This window comes from Manacus candei, unplaced genomic scaffold (assembly GCF_025592945.1).
Source record: "Manacus candei isolate 608988 ecotype Guabito, Panama unplaced genomic scaffold, ASM2559294v1 h1tg000018l, whole genome shotgun sequence".
Taxonomy (NCBI): Eukaryota; Metazoa; Chordata; class Aves; order Passeriformes; family Pipridae; genus Manacus; species Manacus candei.
This window is the reverse complement of record NW_026138066.1, coordinates 5,004,869-5,022,011: the sequence shown is the minus strand read 5'-3', so window position 1 is coordinate 5,022,011 and position 17,143 is coordinate 5,004,869. Positions and strand designations below refer to the sequence as shown.

General features: G+C 37.4%; 1 protein-coding gene across 4 annotated transcripts in view; it reads right to left on the bottom strand.

Annotated features, from left to right (window-relative positions):
- IFT56 (intraflagellar transport 56) overlaps nucleotides 1-17,143 on the bottom strand; it is a 56,291-nt gene that overhangs the window by 11,612 nt on the left and 27,536 nt on the right. For all 4 annotated transcript variants that reach the window (XM_051784148.1, XM_051784144.1, XM_051784147.1 and 1 more), the window contains exons 12-17: nucleotides 16,713-16,776; nucleotides 10,223-10,311; nucleotides 6,309-6,392; nucleotides 4,091-4,160; nucleotides 2,647-2,753; nucleotides 326-459 (exon numbers count right to left, since the gene is read on the bottom strand). In XM_051784148.1, coding sequence (XP_051640108.1) covers nucleotides 326-459; nucleotides 2,647-2,753; nucleotides 4,091-4,160; nucleotides 6,309-6,392; nucleotides 10,223-10,311; nucleotides 16,713-16,776 — 548 coding nt within the window. The remainder of the gene's footprint in view (nucleotides 1-325; nucleotides 460-2,646; nucleotides 2,754-4,090; nucleotides 4,161-6,308; nucleotides 6,393-10,222; nucleotides 10,312-16,712; nucleotides 16,777-17,143) is intronic.

The following is a 17,143-nucleotide window of genomic DNA, read 5'->3' as shown; positions in this document are numbered from 1 at the left end:
ATGAAGTTGCTTTCCCCCAGCTCATGAACATACTACTACATTTATAGCCTAACTTTTCTTGTAGTATGATGACTAATGTATTTTGGTGTCTTACAGTTCATAGCATTCGCTGATAAGTTATTCTTCACCATATACTGTTGTGAAGATACACTTCAAATTGAAAACTGCATATGGAACCACTGGCCAGAGTGTCTATTCTCTGAAAGGTCAATAATGAATTGGAAAAAGATATGGAGTCCTAAAGCTAAGATTATGATTCTATCTTATAGCTAACTGAAAACAGGAAAATAGCAAAATAAATTCAAATACAACACAGAATACTCACTTTGCTTCTCGGCCAGCTAAGATCATTTGAAATACACCCACACAAGCACCTCTCTTGCCTTCCCAGTATTCAGGATTATTGTCCAGTCTCTCCAGAACATCAAACGCTTTGGCTGAATAGTAAAACTGACCCATCTGCAAAGAAAGTGAACATTATTCCTGACTGTATGATCATCTTTCAGAAGGAGATTAAAAACACTGAGCTCAGTTTTCTGAAATGAGAAGTAAGTCATAGAAGCAACGTGCGTTTTCCTGTTTTTCTGCAGGTATCAAGTGACACAGAACAGGGACATTTCAGTTTTATAGAGGAGGTATTATAACATCTTTTTTGAGGTGCCCTTATCTAGCGTCATACCAATTATATCAAAGCCCTTGACCAAATATCAACCTCAAACTAGTCCAAACATTTGAAAATAGAATCATATTTCCACATGTAGAGATGGTCACATATTTGTATGTCTTGTGGGTTTAACTTAGGAGTTAAAATGGTTTTTTCACTGTTACAGTACAGTACAAAAGAAGATTCAGTGACTCCATAATCCAAAATTTTTCTGAGCATAGGAAAATCCAGTGTGTACTCTAACTTTTCTGCTTTAGGTTCTCTACTTGTGTTTGGGAACCAGAAGCAAGTTGCTTGGCAACACTCAGTGCAAAAGGAGTGACCATATTAACTGTGGATTTTGAAGTCAGCATAGCTCGTAGGCTGCATCTATGACTGTGAGTGTTCTCCACTTGGGCAAGCCTGAATAGCAATGTTGTTTGTGAATGGCATCTTCCCATGAGAGAGCACAGAAGGTAGACTGAGCATAACCTCCCATCCTTTGGTAGCTGGAAGCCTCTGCAGAGAAAAAAGGGTAGGCTGAGGGAGTTACATTGGGAAACTTTAGTCAGAGAAACACTGGTACTACAGAATGAGTACTAATTCTCTTTTCTTCACATAGAAGTTGATTTGAATCACTGGTGACTGGAAAGCACTTAAAGGTATGGGAATAAAGATAGCGAAAATAAACGGTATCAGATGTGTCAGCTAAAACGAAAAAATTGTTACTGATCTATCCAAATTAGTATCTGATCTAGTTCCACTAAGCAGATATAGGTTTAATGTCCTCCTTCTATCTGACATTAAAGTAGTAAATGCTTCACCCCAAGTCATGTGCTGTTCCCTATATGGACAAGATGGGCAATTGCATAAAAAGCATCAAGAAATTAGCCAAAAGTCCTTCATCCTAGCTTCCTCACTGAACAACTTCTGTCAGCACAGCAATGGGGCATTCGGCTACACCTAGTCTAAGGACACTGTTGACCTTGCTTTATCCATGCTCATTCTGCTTTCTGTTGAGCAAAGCCTAGTGCAACTGCCTTCTTAAGTTACATTTCTGGTGCTGTCTGTGGACCTCTAATATAATGTAATGTTTCAGAAACAACTGAAAAATGCCACATAAACTCAACATGGACCTTGCTATTTAGTGGAAGAGGTACAGGCAGCTGCTAGTGTAGAAAGACATTTAACACCATAGTAACAATTCTTGAAATTAAATTCCTTGGCCTTTGGAGCATTTATGGCTATATGTAGACATATAATTAGGCTGAAAAATTTAGCCCTTTAAGTGCAGTTTTTCAGGGCTCTAGATGAATCCAAAATGTGGAGCTGCTTCTCCTCTTGAGTACAATAAGCTTTTCAGAAGAATTTAGACAAAGCAATCAACTGATTTAAGTAAGACTTTAAATGGTCTGGAGAGAGTTTTTACATGTCTGTTTTCTAACTTGCTTTCACAAATTGCATCTACAGGAAACACCAGAGGCATAGTCACTTGCCTGAGCAACAAGACTTCTAGGGTGAGATGGTGGACTGAGTACTTGAAAGACGTGCAAGAGATAATTCTCTCAGTTTTAGAATAATGCTTTTGAGATCACAAGGAGTATCTCTCATTGCCATTACAAACTTTAAGGAAAACATAATACTGTCTCAGGAAAAAAAAGCAGCATGAGGCTCCTTGCCAAATCTATGCTAGTTTTTTTTCATTAAAAGTTTTTTGTCAATTCTACCCATAATGAATTTCTAGGAGGAAAATAAACTGTTATTATTGATAGCTCAAGCATGCAGTAATTTACCAACGTTTTAATCAATGGGTTGTCTATCAAGCAGACCTGTAGGTTAAAATACTGACTAACCCTTGCCAACTCATCCACATTATTAGACATCTTGCTGTTATAAAAGAAAGTTCACTAGTGATGACAATGATAAAAAGTATCCAAAAAATGACTATTGGGACAATCATCGAATTAACATGTCATATACCAAGCTCTGAAGAGAAAACTCACTTTGTAGCAATCATTTGCAATGAGCTGCAACAGGTTAAAGGAGTCCCCTGAGGTTTCCATCTTCAGATAGAGCTTCCAGGCCAACTGTGGTTTCTTATTCATAATATCTGCAATAAGAAGAAAAAGCTGAAATTGTGAAAAGAATATGCCACACACAATACTCAATGGCAGGTGGAATAGATGTTCCTGTATTTCTTTGCTTAATGTAAATGCATGCCTCAGCATGAGCATGAGCCTGGGAAGGAAAACTTGTCCTTATCTTCTGCCTTACTAGTGATAACAGCCAATTCATCAGAGAACGTCAATGTCAAGAGGAATAATTATGGTGTTTACATCTCAATTTATATTTCACAGCAATAAGAACAACTCTCATGATTTCAGGTGTGATTGAGGAACAGACTAGAAAGCATTATAGAAATTTTTTATACAAGACAATGCATTCAAGAAGTGTTTGGGCAATACTCTCAGGCACATGGTGTGACTCTTGGGGATGGTCTTGTGCAGGGCTAAGAGCTGGACTCAAAGATGCTTGTGGTCCCTTTCAACTCAGTATATTCTGTGAAAGATCATGTTAAGAGATGTTTACTACATCTGCAGTATGGCATAATGTCCCAAAACCTACGTATTTATATTTCAGGTATAACTACTGAAAATTGTTTGATATGGAACATTTTTGTATTGAGGTACTGTAAGGAAAACAAATTAGCCTAGGGAGTCTCAGACTTGAGTCACTAGAAAAGTCCACCTCTATATTATTTTGTATGTGGCACTGTAGCTGTATCCGTACTGAGGTGTACTCTGCAATGTTTTAAAAACTGGTTCAGAAAAAGTAAATAAGATTTGCTATAGAATAATAAACACAGCAAAAGTTTCCAGTGTTCAAGGAAAGAATAGAAGAGGTTTGTGAAATAAAAAACATGCTGGAGATTATAAAGGATATCCCTCGGGCACAGGAGTTTGGACAACATGTGGAGTAATATGGTAGGAATCAAAATACCACATATGCTTGTCTGATTCTTCTCTTCCCTAGACATCTGACATTGGCCACCCTTGGAGGCAGACAGACCCTTGGGCCTGACCCAGTATGAATGCTTCTATTTCGTGTTTTACTCTGAACATTTTAGAGCTGTAACTCAGTCTTTAAAGACAGAAAGCCTTCAGTCAAGCAATTGAGTAGACAATTGAGAAGAAAGAAGGTCACTGGTCAGGACAAAGCTGCACTGACAGTACTATAAGAACATTGCACTGAAGCAGTAATTGCTTATAAAAGCCAGATGTACGAAGGTGCAATAACCACCCACACTATAACTAGTGCAATCAGCTTTTCACTTTCATAGTCCAGAATCCACCTACAACATTAAATTCAATTAGGAAAGTGGATTGCCAGGACTGACGCAATAGAGGAGGATCTGTATTCTGCAATGTTGAGAGTAAAGTGACTCACGGCAGCGAGCTAGCCAGCTAAGGTAAATAAAATCACTCTTTATCTTCTCACTCTGGATCAAAAGGAACACCTGCAGGAAGAAGGAAAATGGAAGATTATACATGCATGTACTTTTAAACAAACAGAAGGCAAACCTACCTCGTTTCAACACGCAGCTAAGGCTTAAGCCACACAAATTCTTCGTGGCTTAAGTGCAGTGTAGGGACATCCCTACTCTGTGTGGGGTAGGTGGAGGATTCACACAGTGCCCCGCTTGTCGAGGGACTTGTGCAGTTTCAGAGTGCCAAGCTGAGCAGAGGGTGCGGCCTGCTCTGAACAAGTGCCAGTGGGCGGCCATGCAACACAAACAGCACAAAGGAACACTGGGCCTGTGGGAAAAGCTATTTGGAATGTGTTTGTTTAGAAAGAGATGCAAGCAATTACATTAGCATCTTCTTGAAATACCAGAAGTTTCACATATAGATGAGCCTTTCCTCCCCACACGTCAGAGATCATTCCAGGTCAGCAACAAGCCATTTCTAACCATTTTGGTTTCAGTAAGGTTCTGAGGCAAAGCATTCATCTTTTGTAACTTACCATACAAATACAGGTTTATTACATTCTACATCTGAAGGGATGTGTGTGTGGGAAGTTATACATTTTAAAATGTACTCTGGCTTTGCTCACAGATAAAATAAGCTATTTATGTGTCTCTCTAGTATATTTGTAACTATACTGGATGCTACTGGAAAAACTCAAAATACCTTTATAGGAGCAGATGTATGTACTGGAACAGTGAGTTCCACAAATTACTAACATTTGTATTGCTTAAACATTGCTGAACCCCTAATTTTGGGGGGAGGGAGAAGGAGTAATAGGGAAAAAATTAAAAAAAACCAGTATTATCACTGTAAGTAGCACTTTATCATAGGTTTTATTTCATTATGTCCAGGGAGGTATGCTTTTATATAACTTAATAAGTGCTACGTGTGGAGATGTTTTACAAGTTTATGAGACACTGGGGAAGGCTGATCTTTATGCGGAAGTGTCATCACAACCAGAGATCAGACATGAGGCCAGATGAATCAATTTAACTACATAATTCTGTTATTTAAATGCATCAGCTATATAACACAAGTTTCTATAGAACAACTTCTAAAAAACGTAAGAGAAAAAATGTATATTAACAGCAGCTACACTTTTGTGTTCCTTTGTTGCCTGGCTGCTACTAAAACTTACTTATAGCACTATCATTTTTATGAAGTCTCAAGAATCAGGATAGCCCACTAGCATAGTTTTGAAAGATTTTCATTAAGCTAAGTGAATTGAAAGCTTGGTGAATTGAAATATCTATCCATTTCCCTGACAGTCTTGGAATACTTTTCTTAAAGACAGATGAAATTTCAGGTCACAGAAATTAAGGGGTAAGGGTGCTGAGTGAGGGGGGCCGGACAGGGGGGAGACAAACTGTAAAACCAGGAAGGTTCTGTTATTGACAAACCTAAAGAGTTAAAAAGTTAGAGAGACAGGAAAAACAGAACAAAAACATAACTCCCAAACCAACCAAACCTATATGATTCACTTAAGACTACGTGGTAGGGATTTTTTTTGTGGCTTGTCTTCTTTCTGGTCTTGTGGAAAATGTTGCTTCCATCTTCATAATAACTATTTGCTTTTGCATATTTTAGTTGTAATTAAGTTTCTGCTGCACAGACATAAAAAAGTACTGGGTGTAGAAGTTAATCTCTTCCAGCTGCATGTGGATGCTGCTGAATAAGATAGTGAGCACTTCCTCTTTTCCTCCCACATCTCCCAGAGGAAGACTTTTTTTTTTAAACAAAAATTTCTAGGGACACCTAAAAGCTTTTAACTATTCAGTGTCTTTTATTCAGCATGCCCTAATCAGTCTGAACAAAGAGTGCCTGGGATCCCAGACAAAGCAGAGGAAATCTCATTAAGAGGCCATTCTTTGATCAATTAGAGGTAGCTGCAAGCACGCTTGTGATGCATCACAAGCAGCATGACTCCCCGTATACCTCACATTACAAGATTAGCAAGATAATCTTTTCTGAATAGTATTCACTGAGAGTTTCAGTTCCTCTAAGAAGGGGAAGAAGATATTCCACACAACCTGCTTATTTTCAACCAACATGAAGATCTGGAGGGAGAAAGGGAACGAAAGAGTGGAGCAGGGGGGAAATGTTTCCATTGCTGTTTTTTAAAGAAAGTAAATACATACCTCTTCAGCCTCTTTAAAATTGCCCGTTGCAGCTTTGGCTTGAGCATAGTTGAAGTTAAAAGTGTCATCATTGTAGAAGTAACTCTGAAAAATAAGACACGTGGATAAAGCTCAAATAAATAAAACGAAAAACTCCTCCTCCCATGATATAATAACATTAAAAATACACCTCTCACCCCCAGTCTGAGTCAGACCATATAAAGACAATGGGAAGGAAAAAGAAAAACCCACATTAGGAACATACGGTATTTATAAACACTGGGCAGAAAAATTATGGACTAGCTTTCCATCCTACATTCATGACTACAAACACAGCTGAAACATTCCACAATATTAACTATGAGAGATCTGGAAAATGTTCCAAGTTCAAAATTGCAGTGGCAGCCTTTGTGGGTATAATTTTCACTTGGGCATGTCAAGACATGCTGTGCTGCCATGGTCTCTTTCACCTCCCAAGCACTTATTTCACCACTAGGGTGGGTAAATAGGCAGTTGACTCCCTGAAGTCTTTAAGGAGACGAACACTTTTGTTTTTCCAAGACTTGTCAAGGTTCATCAAGAGATCCTGTGGATCTGGTTATGTGACAGATGCTAGTCTGACACACTGGATCGCATGATGGAGGTGGAGCACAGTACTGGGCTACAGCAGGCAGCATACCATGTAGTAGGACTTCCTTTACAAGTCTTGCTTACAGGTACCCTTCTTTCTAGTTGAAGTGCAACAAAAAGTTTTTCTCTCCTATAATACTAGACATGACACATCTAGTTTAGGACACATCAGGTTGATCTAGCTGTATCTTGTTGAAAAGCTACATGGGTCAAAGCAGAAAAGGCAGCTCTAGGTTCAGGTACCAAACATCTAGCCTGATGTTTGGGTTTGACCTGAAGAACTAAGATTTTATCATGGTCAGATGTCCAGAGTGAAGTATAATTCAGATGTCCAAAAGTCAGCTATGTTCTACGTTCAGCACTGTCCTACACTGCTGCATCAGCAGAAATGGTAGAGATAAGATAGAACACATCACAGTTACAAGCATGGATGGGGATTGATGATCCCTGTCCACTAGTTGTGCACTGCTTATGAAAGAGCATGGGAAAAAAGGAGAGTGGTTTATCCACTGTAGTTACTGTAAGAAAAGCCTTCCTGGGTGCTTCACAGCAAAGTGTAGGGAAGAAGAAATGTTTTTCTTATATAATATTTATAAAGGAAACAGAACTTGTGTATGAAGATCAAATTTTTGTTTTGTTTCCTCATTAAAGACTGAGGAGGAGGTAAAAAGCATAGTTGGGACTGTACAAAAGATATGGGAAGCAAGGGGCAAATCCCTTTCCCAGTGGTGTCTTATTTCATGATGTAGGGACACTGAGGAGCCTCTTCCCTTCCCTGCCATGGGCAGTCAACAAAGGGCGCTGATTCAGTCCACCTACATACATCAAGCTAGTGCCTTGAAAGGAAAGGTGGGGGACTGCCACCATTTGCCAAATGTCTAGGTTTCTCCCAAATAGTCTATGTTAGGGTCTACAAGCAGGCAATTATAGAAAACTGTGTGAGAGCATGAGGATGAACCAATTGGGTGAATCTTAAGCTCAGTTTGTGAAATCATTGCAGTACCCTTAGGGCGAACTAATGGGTTCCACCACATGAGATTACAACACTTTACTGTATTCTTTCTCAATAGCAGTTTGAAGTGAATCAGCACAAGTCCCAGGTTAAGCAAAGCTGGTGAGCCAGATGCAGTTTTACTGTGTGAATCGTTTCTTCTGTTTAAATAGTTTCCATTGTATTTTTAAATTAAAATGGAAAAGAAACTCTGTCAGCAACCAAACTCAGAAAATCTGTTATTCTGTCCAGGCTGTATAAGTGCTAGAGAACACACCTACTGCAAAACCAAAAACAGTAGAAATGAACAATGCTGATGATAGTGCAACACATTCACAGCAGCCAGATGTTTCAGGGTTATTTGTTGGTTTTTTTTTCTTTTTTTTAAACCACATTATATGTACTGGACTTCACTCTTTCATGGCCTTTTTAGAGGTCTTTAATCTTTTCATAAAACTAACTGTCCTCTGAGTGATGTCCATTTCAATGAGATGCTCAGATACCCAGCTGAGCAATGAAGAATTCCCATTGTGGCCACAACTCAGCTGAGCCTGAATCAGGTTGTTTTCTCAGTTGATCTCTGACAGTGTTATAATGTCACCCTTGGGGCAGCTAGCAATGCATTTATAATAAGGTGTCCTCTCAGAATTCTCATGCCTAAAGCAGTTTTAACTGATCATGGCTGAACACGGTGTTTCTGGAGAGAACATCACACAAATAATCTTCACAGAGTGCATGTTCCGCTTTAAGAGCTGCAGGGATTCTACTGAAGTTTATTCCTGTGAATGAAACACAAAAGGTAACTGTAAAGCCACCTACACCTTGCCTGTAACATGGTAAAGGAAGAAATACTTGCATCCCTGTGAGCTGAAGAGAGGGAAATGACTTAAATAAATCTGAGCATGCTTAGTCTCAGCTAAAAAATTATGAGAATGATCAATTACTTCAAAATGACCATGCAAGAAAAGTTGTAGGAGGGAGTAAACTTTTGTCCCATATATCTTGGAGGTGGTTTGTAATCACATTTAACTTTGACCTTTTCAGGTTAGAAATACCTTTTTAAGAACCTTTTAATGGAAATGGAAAGAGCTGAGCATATCTGTGGGCTGATTCACTGCACTGTAAATGTGAGAAATATACAGGATTAATTTTCTGGAAATTCTATACCCACTGTCTGTAAACTGAGACCAGATGACAAGTTCTAACTAGAAATATGACTTTTAGATGGTTCAAGTTAGGCAAAAAAATTCTCACCCTTAGTTTCCTTTTCTTAATTACACACATACTCCACTTCGGGGTGGTAGTGGTATGTCTCTTCATTCCACTACATTGGAGCCCTGCTAGTGGCTAGAGCCACTGGGATTTCCTCAAAGGTCTATTTCCAGACAAAGTCTAAAAACTACACCTTCATCATTTTTTCACTCATCAACTGCTTTTGGCACCATTACAACCACGTTTTTCTTTAGATCTCACCCTCCTTAGAATATTGTCATTCTGCTCATCTCGTGTATCTCCCAAATAATTTCTTGTTACAACTCCAGTTTCAAATCACTGGAACAAGACCACAGTCATTTAACTCATAATCACACTCCAGCCCCCTCTTTACTCACATCTAACTGTGTATCTGTAAGTTATACCCATTTTATCCAATGAATACTGGTGATCTGATAATGCTGCATCATATTGACTTCAAACTTCTCTTACTTTGAAAAAAGTAACATTGTCTGCAGGGTACCACTCAAATAACTTCTGCAAAAATAACATTCTTAATGTAATATTTACCTATTTTAGCCCTTCAGTGACTGGTTTCCCTGTAGTTATAACTCAGTTCCCTGAGTTATTATTTTCAGAGTCCTTCATGTCCTATGTTCTTTACACACTATTGTTCATTAAAATGTTGTCTCCCAACCATTGACAATCATCTCCATCACTCATTTGATAAGTCTTAGGAAAACATTGGGTTTTTTCCCTCCATGCTGCCCACCTCATAAATATCCACAAATTTTTTCACTGTCTTCCTTTAATTATCTTCCTCATCTTCTATGATGCCACCAGAAAGCCTGATAATGGTTAAACTGCAAATGTGATGAGACCATCATGCCCACCATGCTGCATGGTGCTATTTTCTAAATTGCTTCTTTACATTTTGATCCATTTGCCATACTGACCACTTATGTCCCACTGTCATTCCAGTGTTTTGTTTTTATTGTTGTTTCTGCATCTTTTTATGTTTCCATTGTGTCTCACATAGTACAGTCTGTAAGTAGTGATTCCATGCATTACAGTACTACCAATACTAAATAATAATACTAACCTTGATTGAGTTGAGGTAAATTAGGACATTAGGAAACTGTCTAAGAAGAAAGAAGCAGGAGGACATGCACTGTCTCCCTGGAATGGTATCTAAAATTCAAAAGAGAAATGCAAATTTGTAGAATTAAAAACCACACAGTAATAGAAATCACTGCCAAGATTGCTGGCAACTATGAAAGCAGCTAGTTTCTAAAAATAGTGTAGCTTGCCTTTTCAGGCAAAGGACTGTACTAGAGGTTAGAAAAAACTATTAGTTCATCTTGTCATCTTTCTCTACAGCATCCAATAACTATTGCAAGACTTTAATCAACAGCAAACTCTACAGAGACAAATGGTTTAAGTAACAAGCCTTTTCCATGACACAATTTATGTAGCTTAATTTTACCATGAATTATTCTTACTCTTAGGAAATGACACTTCATACAAACCTGAGTTTGTTATTCTAACCTCATTAACCTTCTTTCTTTAAAATTATGCTTGTCAGTTATCCTGGACAAAGAAGCTCCACATATTTTAATTTTAGTTCAAGTAAGACAGTAAACTTGATAACACTGAAAATATCATTATAAAAAAAGAATTAATATTGGAACAGGAAGAATACTCAGTGATACCAGACAATATGAAAATTAATGCCCATGCTTTTGGGATTACCACATTGCTCACAAGTGGTAAAGGCATAAATAAGTTAGACATACCAGTTCAAATGAGTGTCACTAAATTTTGCTGCTATCTACGTCATCATAACTTTGCTGCAACCGTATTACGCTGTCATCCACTCTGACAGTGTAAGCTGTGTTACTGAAAAAATTTCAAAGCTGTTTTAAAGATTCTGAAGTAAGCTTACTGAAACTATTTTTTGTTAGACTCAACTAGAAGAGATGGATGAACCCAAGTGCAGCTGGGAAGGCCTAACTGCAAGTGATTTCAAATGACTACTATTTCACTACATGAAATGATCATTAGAGAGCATGTGCAGTTTGGAAAGGTGTCAAGAGATAAGATCCTAAGGCTACCAATATCCCTGAAATAATCTGCCACTGGATGTTAGTTACCATGAATACATCTGCACTAAAAATAACTTTTCTCTATATATAAATTTCATGTAACTGAAGACTAATATTTTGACTCCATACCACCACACAAAATAGAGCATTCCACTGGAAAACTCCTTTAAATAAGGTAGGGTAGTAATTATTCCTGGAAAGCAGTATATAAGATCTCAAAATACATTTCAAAGGAAAGCGAAATAGTCTCATTTTTTACCTTTTAGCACTAGGAGACACTGAGCTTGGATGTCCTGTCATTTCCATATAGAGACAATCAATCCTTATCTATGTCTGAACCACATCACTCTGTTCTCCAAATTCAGAAAATTATTTTGGTTATTTATGAATTGTTCACTTGTGAGCAAAACTGGCCTGTATATTTATATGCCCTTTTTTACATGCATGCATACTTTTCATCACAAATACATGCCTCTACAGGACAATAACAGAAACAGTTTTGCAACAAAAAAAAAAGAATGAAGAAACACTGAATAATATCACTGAAGATAACTTGAAAATGCTCATTTTCTCTGACATTCAATTTTTGAAGTTCATAAACTCACAACAATTTATTTTAAACAAAATTTTAAAAATGCAAAACTCGCAAAGAAGACCTAAAACTAAGGATACATTTTTAGTAAAAATTAATCACAGTAACAAAATATTAGAAACACAATTTTCCCATATATGATTCGAGAGTTTCTAAATTTTAGTATTTATTCTTATGTCCACATTTTGGCAGAAAATCTTATTGTCCCAGCACACCATCCTCCATATACTTTTAGTGAAAGATTTCGTTGAAAAAACAAACAACGTCTGAGTATCTTATACAACTCAGCAATGACTACTACTGGAGACTGAAAAACTAGAGTTTTACAGTTCTAATTCACCGCATGTGACTCATGCAGGAAGAGGAAAAATTTGTCATTTAAAAAAATTACTCAGGGGGACCTAAGTGTAGCTCAAAGAAAAGACCACATGAAGTCCAGAAGAAATGTTTCATTCCTCCCACCCAGCATCAGATATGCCTGACTTGGTCCTAAAGGAGGACCACTGAAAACAAAAGGAGTGCTGCTCTTCATTATGCTTGTAGTGGTTTTGGAGTAGTTTGTAACACTTAAGCACCAGAAGGACTGCATTTAAAAGAAACATTAATGTTAATTTACTTTCACTGATGTTCCTCTTGTCCCATTTCCTCCTTAACTTATCTTAAAAATCTGATCTGTTTAATTTTCCTCTCAGTTGAGACCGTGGTAGAAGAGTATGAGAACTAACTATAAAAATCTAGTTATATCCTCCTTCATAATGTCAGTTCCATTTCATGTCATTAGGACTAAGAATTTCTATTAAGCTTAAAAAAACCCCAGTAACCAAGCTGCTGTTCTGGGTGTTATTTATTGCTGCTAGAGGATGCATATTGACTCCTACATTGTAAGTGCTTCCTGGACTTTTTTTAGTTTTTGTTTTGGGTGACCCTACTCCCATTAAAGTTTATAACATCCATCTTGAGACAAAATCTGTACATTTATTGGAACGGACTTTTCCATTAACTCAGTTTGCTCTGTGTTCCTTGAACCTTCAAGTCAGAGATCTAATTAAAAAGAGCAAAGGCCTTAATTGATGACTTCAAATGACTTTACAAATAAATGATACTATACTTCCTGAACTGCGTGTTGCTGCTTTTTCCTTAATGCAGTCATGGGATTTCTACAGTTAACAAAAGCAAGTCAGAAAAAATATTTCACATCTTCATTTTAATCCATTATTTTTTGATAATCCATATTATCAGACTGTTGTGACTGTTGTAGTTTAACACCAGTTAGCAACTAAGTACCACTCGTTCTATCCCCTCCCCCTAAAAAAAAAGTAAAACTTGCAGGTTGAGATAAGAACAGTTTAATAACTGAATTGAAATAAAATAAAATAATATTATTATTAATAATAGTAGTAATGAAAATGAGAGAGAGAAAAAGAGAGAGAGGAAAAAAGAGAGAGAGGGAAGAGTAAAACTCAAGAGAAACAAGTGATATACAATACAATTTCTCACCACCCATTTACCAATGTCCAGCCCACCCATGAGCCACAATTAGCCCCTCACAGTTGACTCCCTCCCCCCTTTAGGTACTGGGCATGATGTTCTACAGTATGGAATAACCCTTTAGCTCATTCAGAGCAGCTGTCCTGGCCATGCTCCTTCCCAGCTTTTTGTACAGCTCCTCACTGGCAGAGCAGGGGAAACTGAAAAGCCCTTGACTTAGGGTAAGCACAACTTAGCAACAACTAAAACACTGGTGCATTTATCATTATTATTTTCATACTAAATTCAAAACACAGCACTGCATCAGCCTCTAAGAAGAAAATTAACTCTATCTCAGGTAAAACCAGGACATAGGCCCAGTTGCAAGCAAAGGATTTCCTCACTCTAGCAAGCCCAAACCTACTTCTGTATTATAAATCTGCAAAGCAGTTAACTTGATATCTTCACAGACAATTGAGTGATACCAGCTCCTTGCAAGGACTGGCTGAGTGGGAAGTGCTGAAGCAAGACTTACATGCTTGAATAGCATGGCTGGCTGCTTTGGAAAAGCCCAAGTATACAAACAGCAAGAATTCTGTTCTCCATTCTAAATCCAGCAAAATGAAGGGAGCAGATCAAAAATGATCACAAGTATACAATACAGGGGCTAAGAACATAAAAACTATCATATTGGATCCAAAGTTTGTCTAGTTCAGAAACTTGCTGAGTAAGAATATAGAGCTATAGAAAGAATATGTTCTGATTTCACATATAATACATACTGTGGCATGTAATGTTACTTCCTTGGAAGTTTCTCCTAGCTTCCAACAATCTGCACTGAGGACTTAGTCACTGAAAAATTTGCCTTAAACAGCTAATGGATTTTTAATCTACCAATTTTTTTTTACCTTCTGATTCTCACAAGTTTCTCCATCAAATAAGTTGTGTTATGTGAAAAAGTAATTAATGCTGTTTGTTTTATTTGTCTTGTGTGATAGTTTATGTCAATGCTCCTTGGTTTTTGTATTGTACAGTAATAATTCTTCTCTATTCCTCTTTTCCTTGTCATTTATGATGCACATAATCAAACTGAGTCATAGTTTTTCAGCCCATGTATCCTCCTTTATTTAATCTCTCCTTGTTCAAGAAGCTATTCCCTTTCTCTGATCACCCTTCCTGTCTTTATTGTATCCTTTCTTGTTCTACAATTTTTTAAGAAATGTAAGAACCAGAACTGCAAACAGTATTCAAGAAAAAGAATCACATGTATACGCAGTAATTATTTTTAGTTTGTTCTCTCTTTTCTCATCAATTCCTAAGATTCTCTTCAACTTTTCTGATAATTTTGCTAAATTTAATTTGCATATTATTGCCCAGCCTTATACAGTCTCTCATATCTTTCATCATTGTGGAAGCTTTTACTTTTTTACTACTATGGCTAATTTTGTACCATTGGCAAACCTAGTCATGTCATTATTTGTATCCTATAGCTCATTAATTATGAATACGAGCCCTTTCTTTAGAGAAACAAAGGGTTCTTTCAAGTGTTCAAATCAGGTGTATTTTATCCTTTTCACTGCTATTTCACTCTAATTTTTTGTCAGAAATGAGAAAGGTTATTATGTAGGTTCTTTTCTTGCAATTAGAACTGTGGAAATTTTTTTAGGTATTTGCTAACACATGGATTTAGAACTTGATTATACTCAGATGACTGTAGCAGAATTGGAGTTTCATCAAAATTTCAAATCTGGTTCTATGTAATCTCTATATTGGTCCAGAGTTACCTGTTCACTTGTGCCTTCTCTAAGAAAGAGGGAAACAGCATTTAAAAGTTCATGCTGTTTATCACGCCATGTCATTGCATTTATTAGGTCAATATAGGCAGAACAGAAGTCTCCAACTATTATTTAATTATCTTTCTATATAAAATCTCTAAACCTCTTTAATATGCCAGTCACTGTTCCCATCCAGGCTGGCTGGTGAATAATTTGGCCTCAGTATGGTGAGTTGCCTATCTAAACATATATTTTAAAAGAGTATTATTTCACTCACTGTTAATTATTTCCCCCCCCCCCCTCAACCATAGGAAGGTTGAAGTCTCAGCCTTTCCACCTTATTTTGCATATGAGTTTAAAATTATTTCACAGTGAAATTCAGACCTTTGTCTTCCTAACAATTTCAATTTTGCTTTTGGGCTATATCTTCACTACAAATCCTTTCAGGATATGTTTTCTCAGACTATCTCCATATTATTTTTATCCATGTATGCTATGGTCATTCATCACATGTGCATGACCATAACAGGCATTAAGAATCTACCACCACTGTATCAGTCACCTTGTGATTTTACTGGTATCACAAACCCAGGTAGCTATATTCCCTCTAACCAAGTTCTCCACTACTGTAGTTCATGCTGTTCCTTCCTGTTATCTGGGATCCCAACTCCAAAGGGATAGCCTCAATGCAAAAGGAATGAATTAGGGAAATCTCATCTATGGAACCACTTCCAGCCTTCCAACAGGAAGCTCTCTGCTGCATGTGGAACAGAATAGAATGACTCAACAGTATTTCTGAAAGTTTCATCAGTGCTGCTGCTCTCTTGAGCTCTTTCTCTTTAGTCACCATGGACACCAGAGACAGCATTCTGTCTCTGAGGACCATGACCTGTCTGCACCATAAAAATGCACAAGTTACCCACCTAAAGAAACAGTACTAAGTGACAATGCCTAAAAAGGAAACTGGGAAGCCCTATTTTATCTGAATTTCTGTGTTATACCTACCAGCTTTTTTTATTTGGGATTTTTGATTTTGGCAAAGGGAAGGGAAGATAAGGTCTTTGTTTGGTCTATTATTGAATAAGTAAAAGTAAATATTGAAAATATGCTGATTTTTTGTTGGTTTTATCAGGGTTTTTTTTCATTCAAGCAAGGAGTTAGTCCCAGAGACCCCATTTTTGTCTGTAGCCAAATTCCTCCTTATGTTTTTAGCACCCTCAGTTTCAGTGCACACTCCATGCTAGGACTCTATGTACTTGATAGGCTTTCATTAGTGGTCCTAGATTTGTACCTAGATTAGTGAAGTTTCTGTACCTGTGAAGTTTCAGCCACACACTTCATCTAATTAATTAGGCTGTTGTCTTCTGTTTCTATAATGGAGATTATTAATCAAAGGCAAGCCACAGAGTCTCTCAGTAAAGACTAGCAGTTTGCAGTACAGCCTCTTTTCCAGTCATACAGTAAGGTTTGGAATCACATGAGCCCTCTAATGTAAACTTCCAAATTTGTTTTACATTTCCTGATACTCATCCTATAACAACAAAATGCCTAGCAATAGTCCTGCCAGCAGTCAGGAGTTGGACATAGGATAGTATGATAGTATGGATATTTTAAGATGGATTACATAATGGAGAAAGAATATTTCAAACATACCACATTCGCTGGCTGATTCCCCGACCAACTGGAAGAACTGCTGAGCAATTTTCAGATGATCTCTCTGGAAGAGGAAAAAAATTAACCCAACATGAGTTCCAGAGTTGATGCTACAATACATAATGAAAATATGCTCTGAGGAACAGATGGGGAGCAACTAACAGACAAACCAGGGCTGAAGGAAAGACAGAAAAGGTAAATGTGCCACTGTATGTGCCTAGATACACAAGAATACTGTAGAAAGAAAAGTTTTTTTGGAAACAGGATAGAGAAGCCAAATTCAGCTTGATTTACTGTCAAGACCAGCAATGGAAATTTGCATTTCACTCATTCTGGACTGACTACTGTGTGGAAGAAGGTTGAGAGACTCAGAGATCCTGCAATCTAAATGAGAAATGACTGTCTCTTTCACTCCATTCTAGTCCCTACAG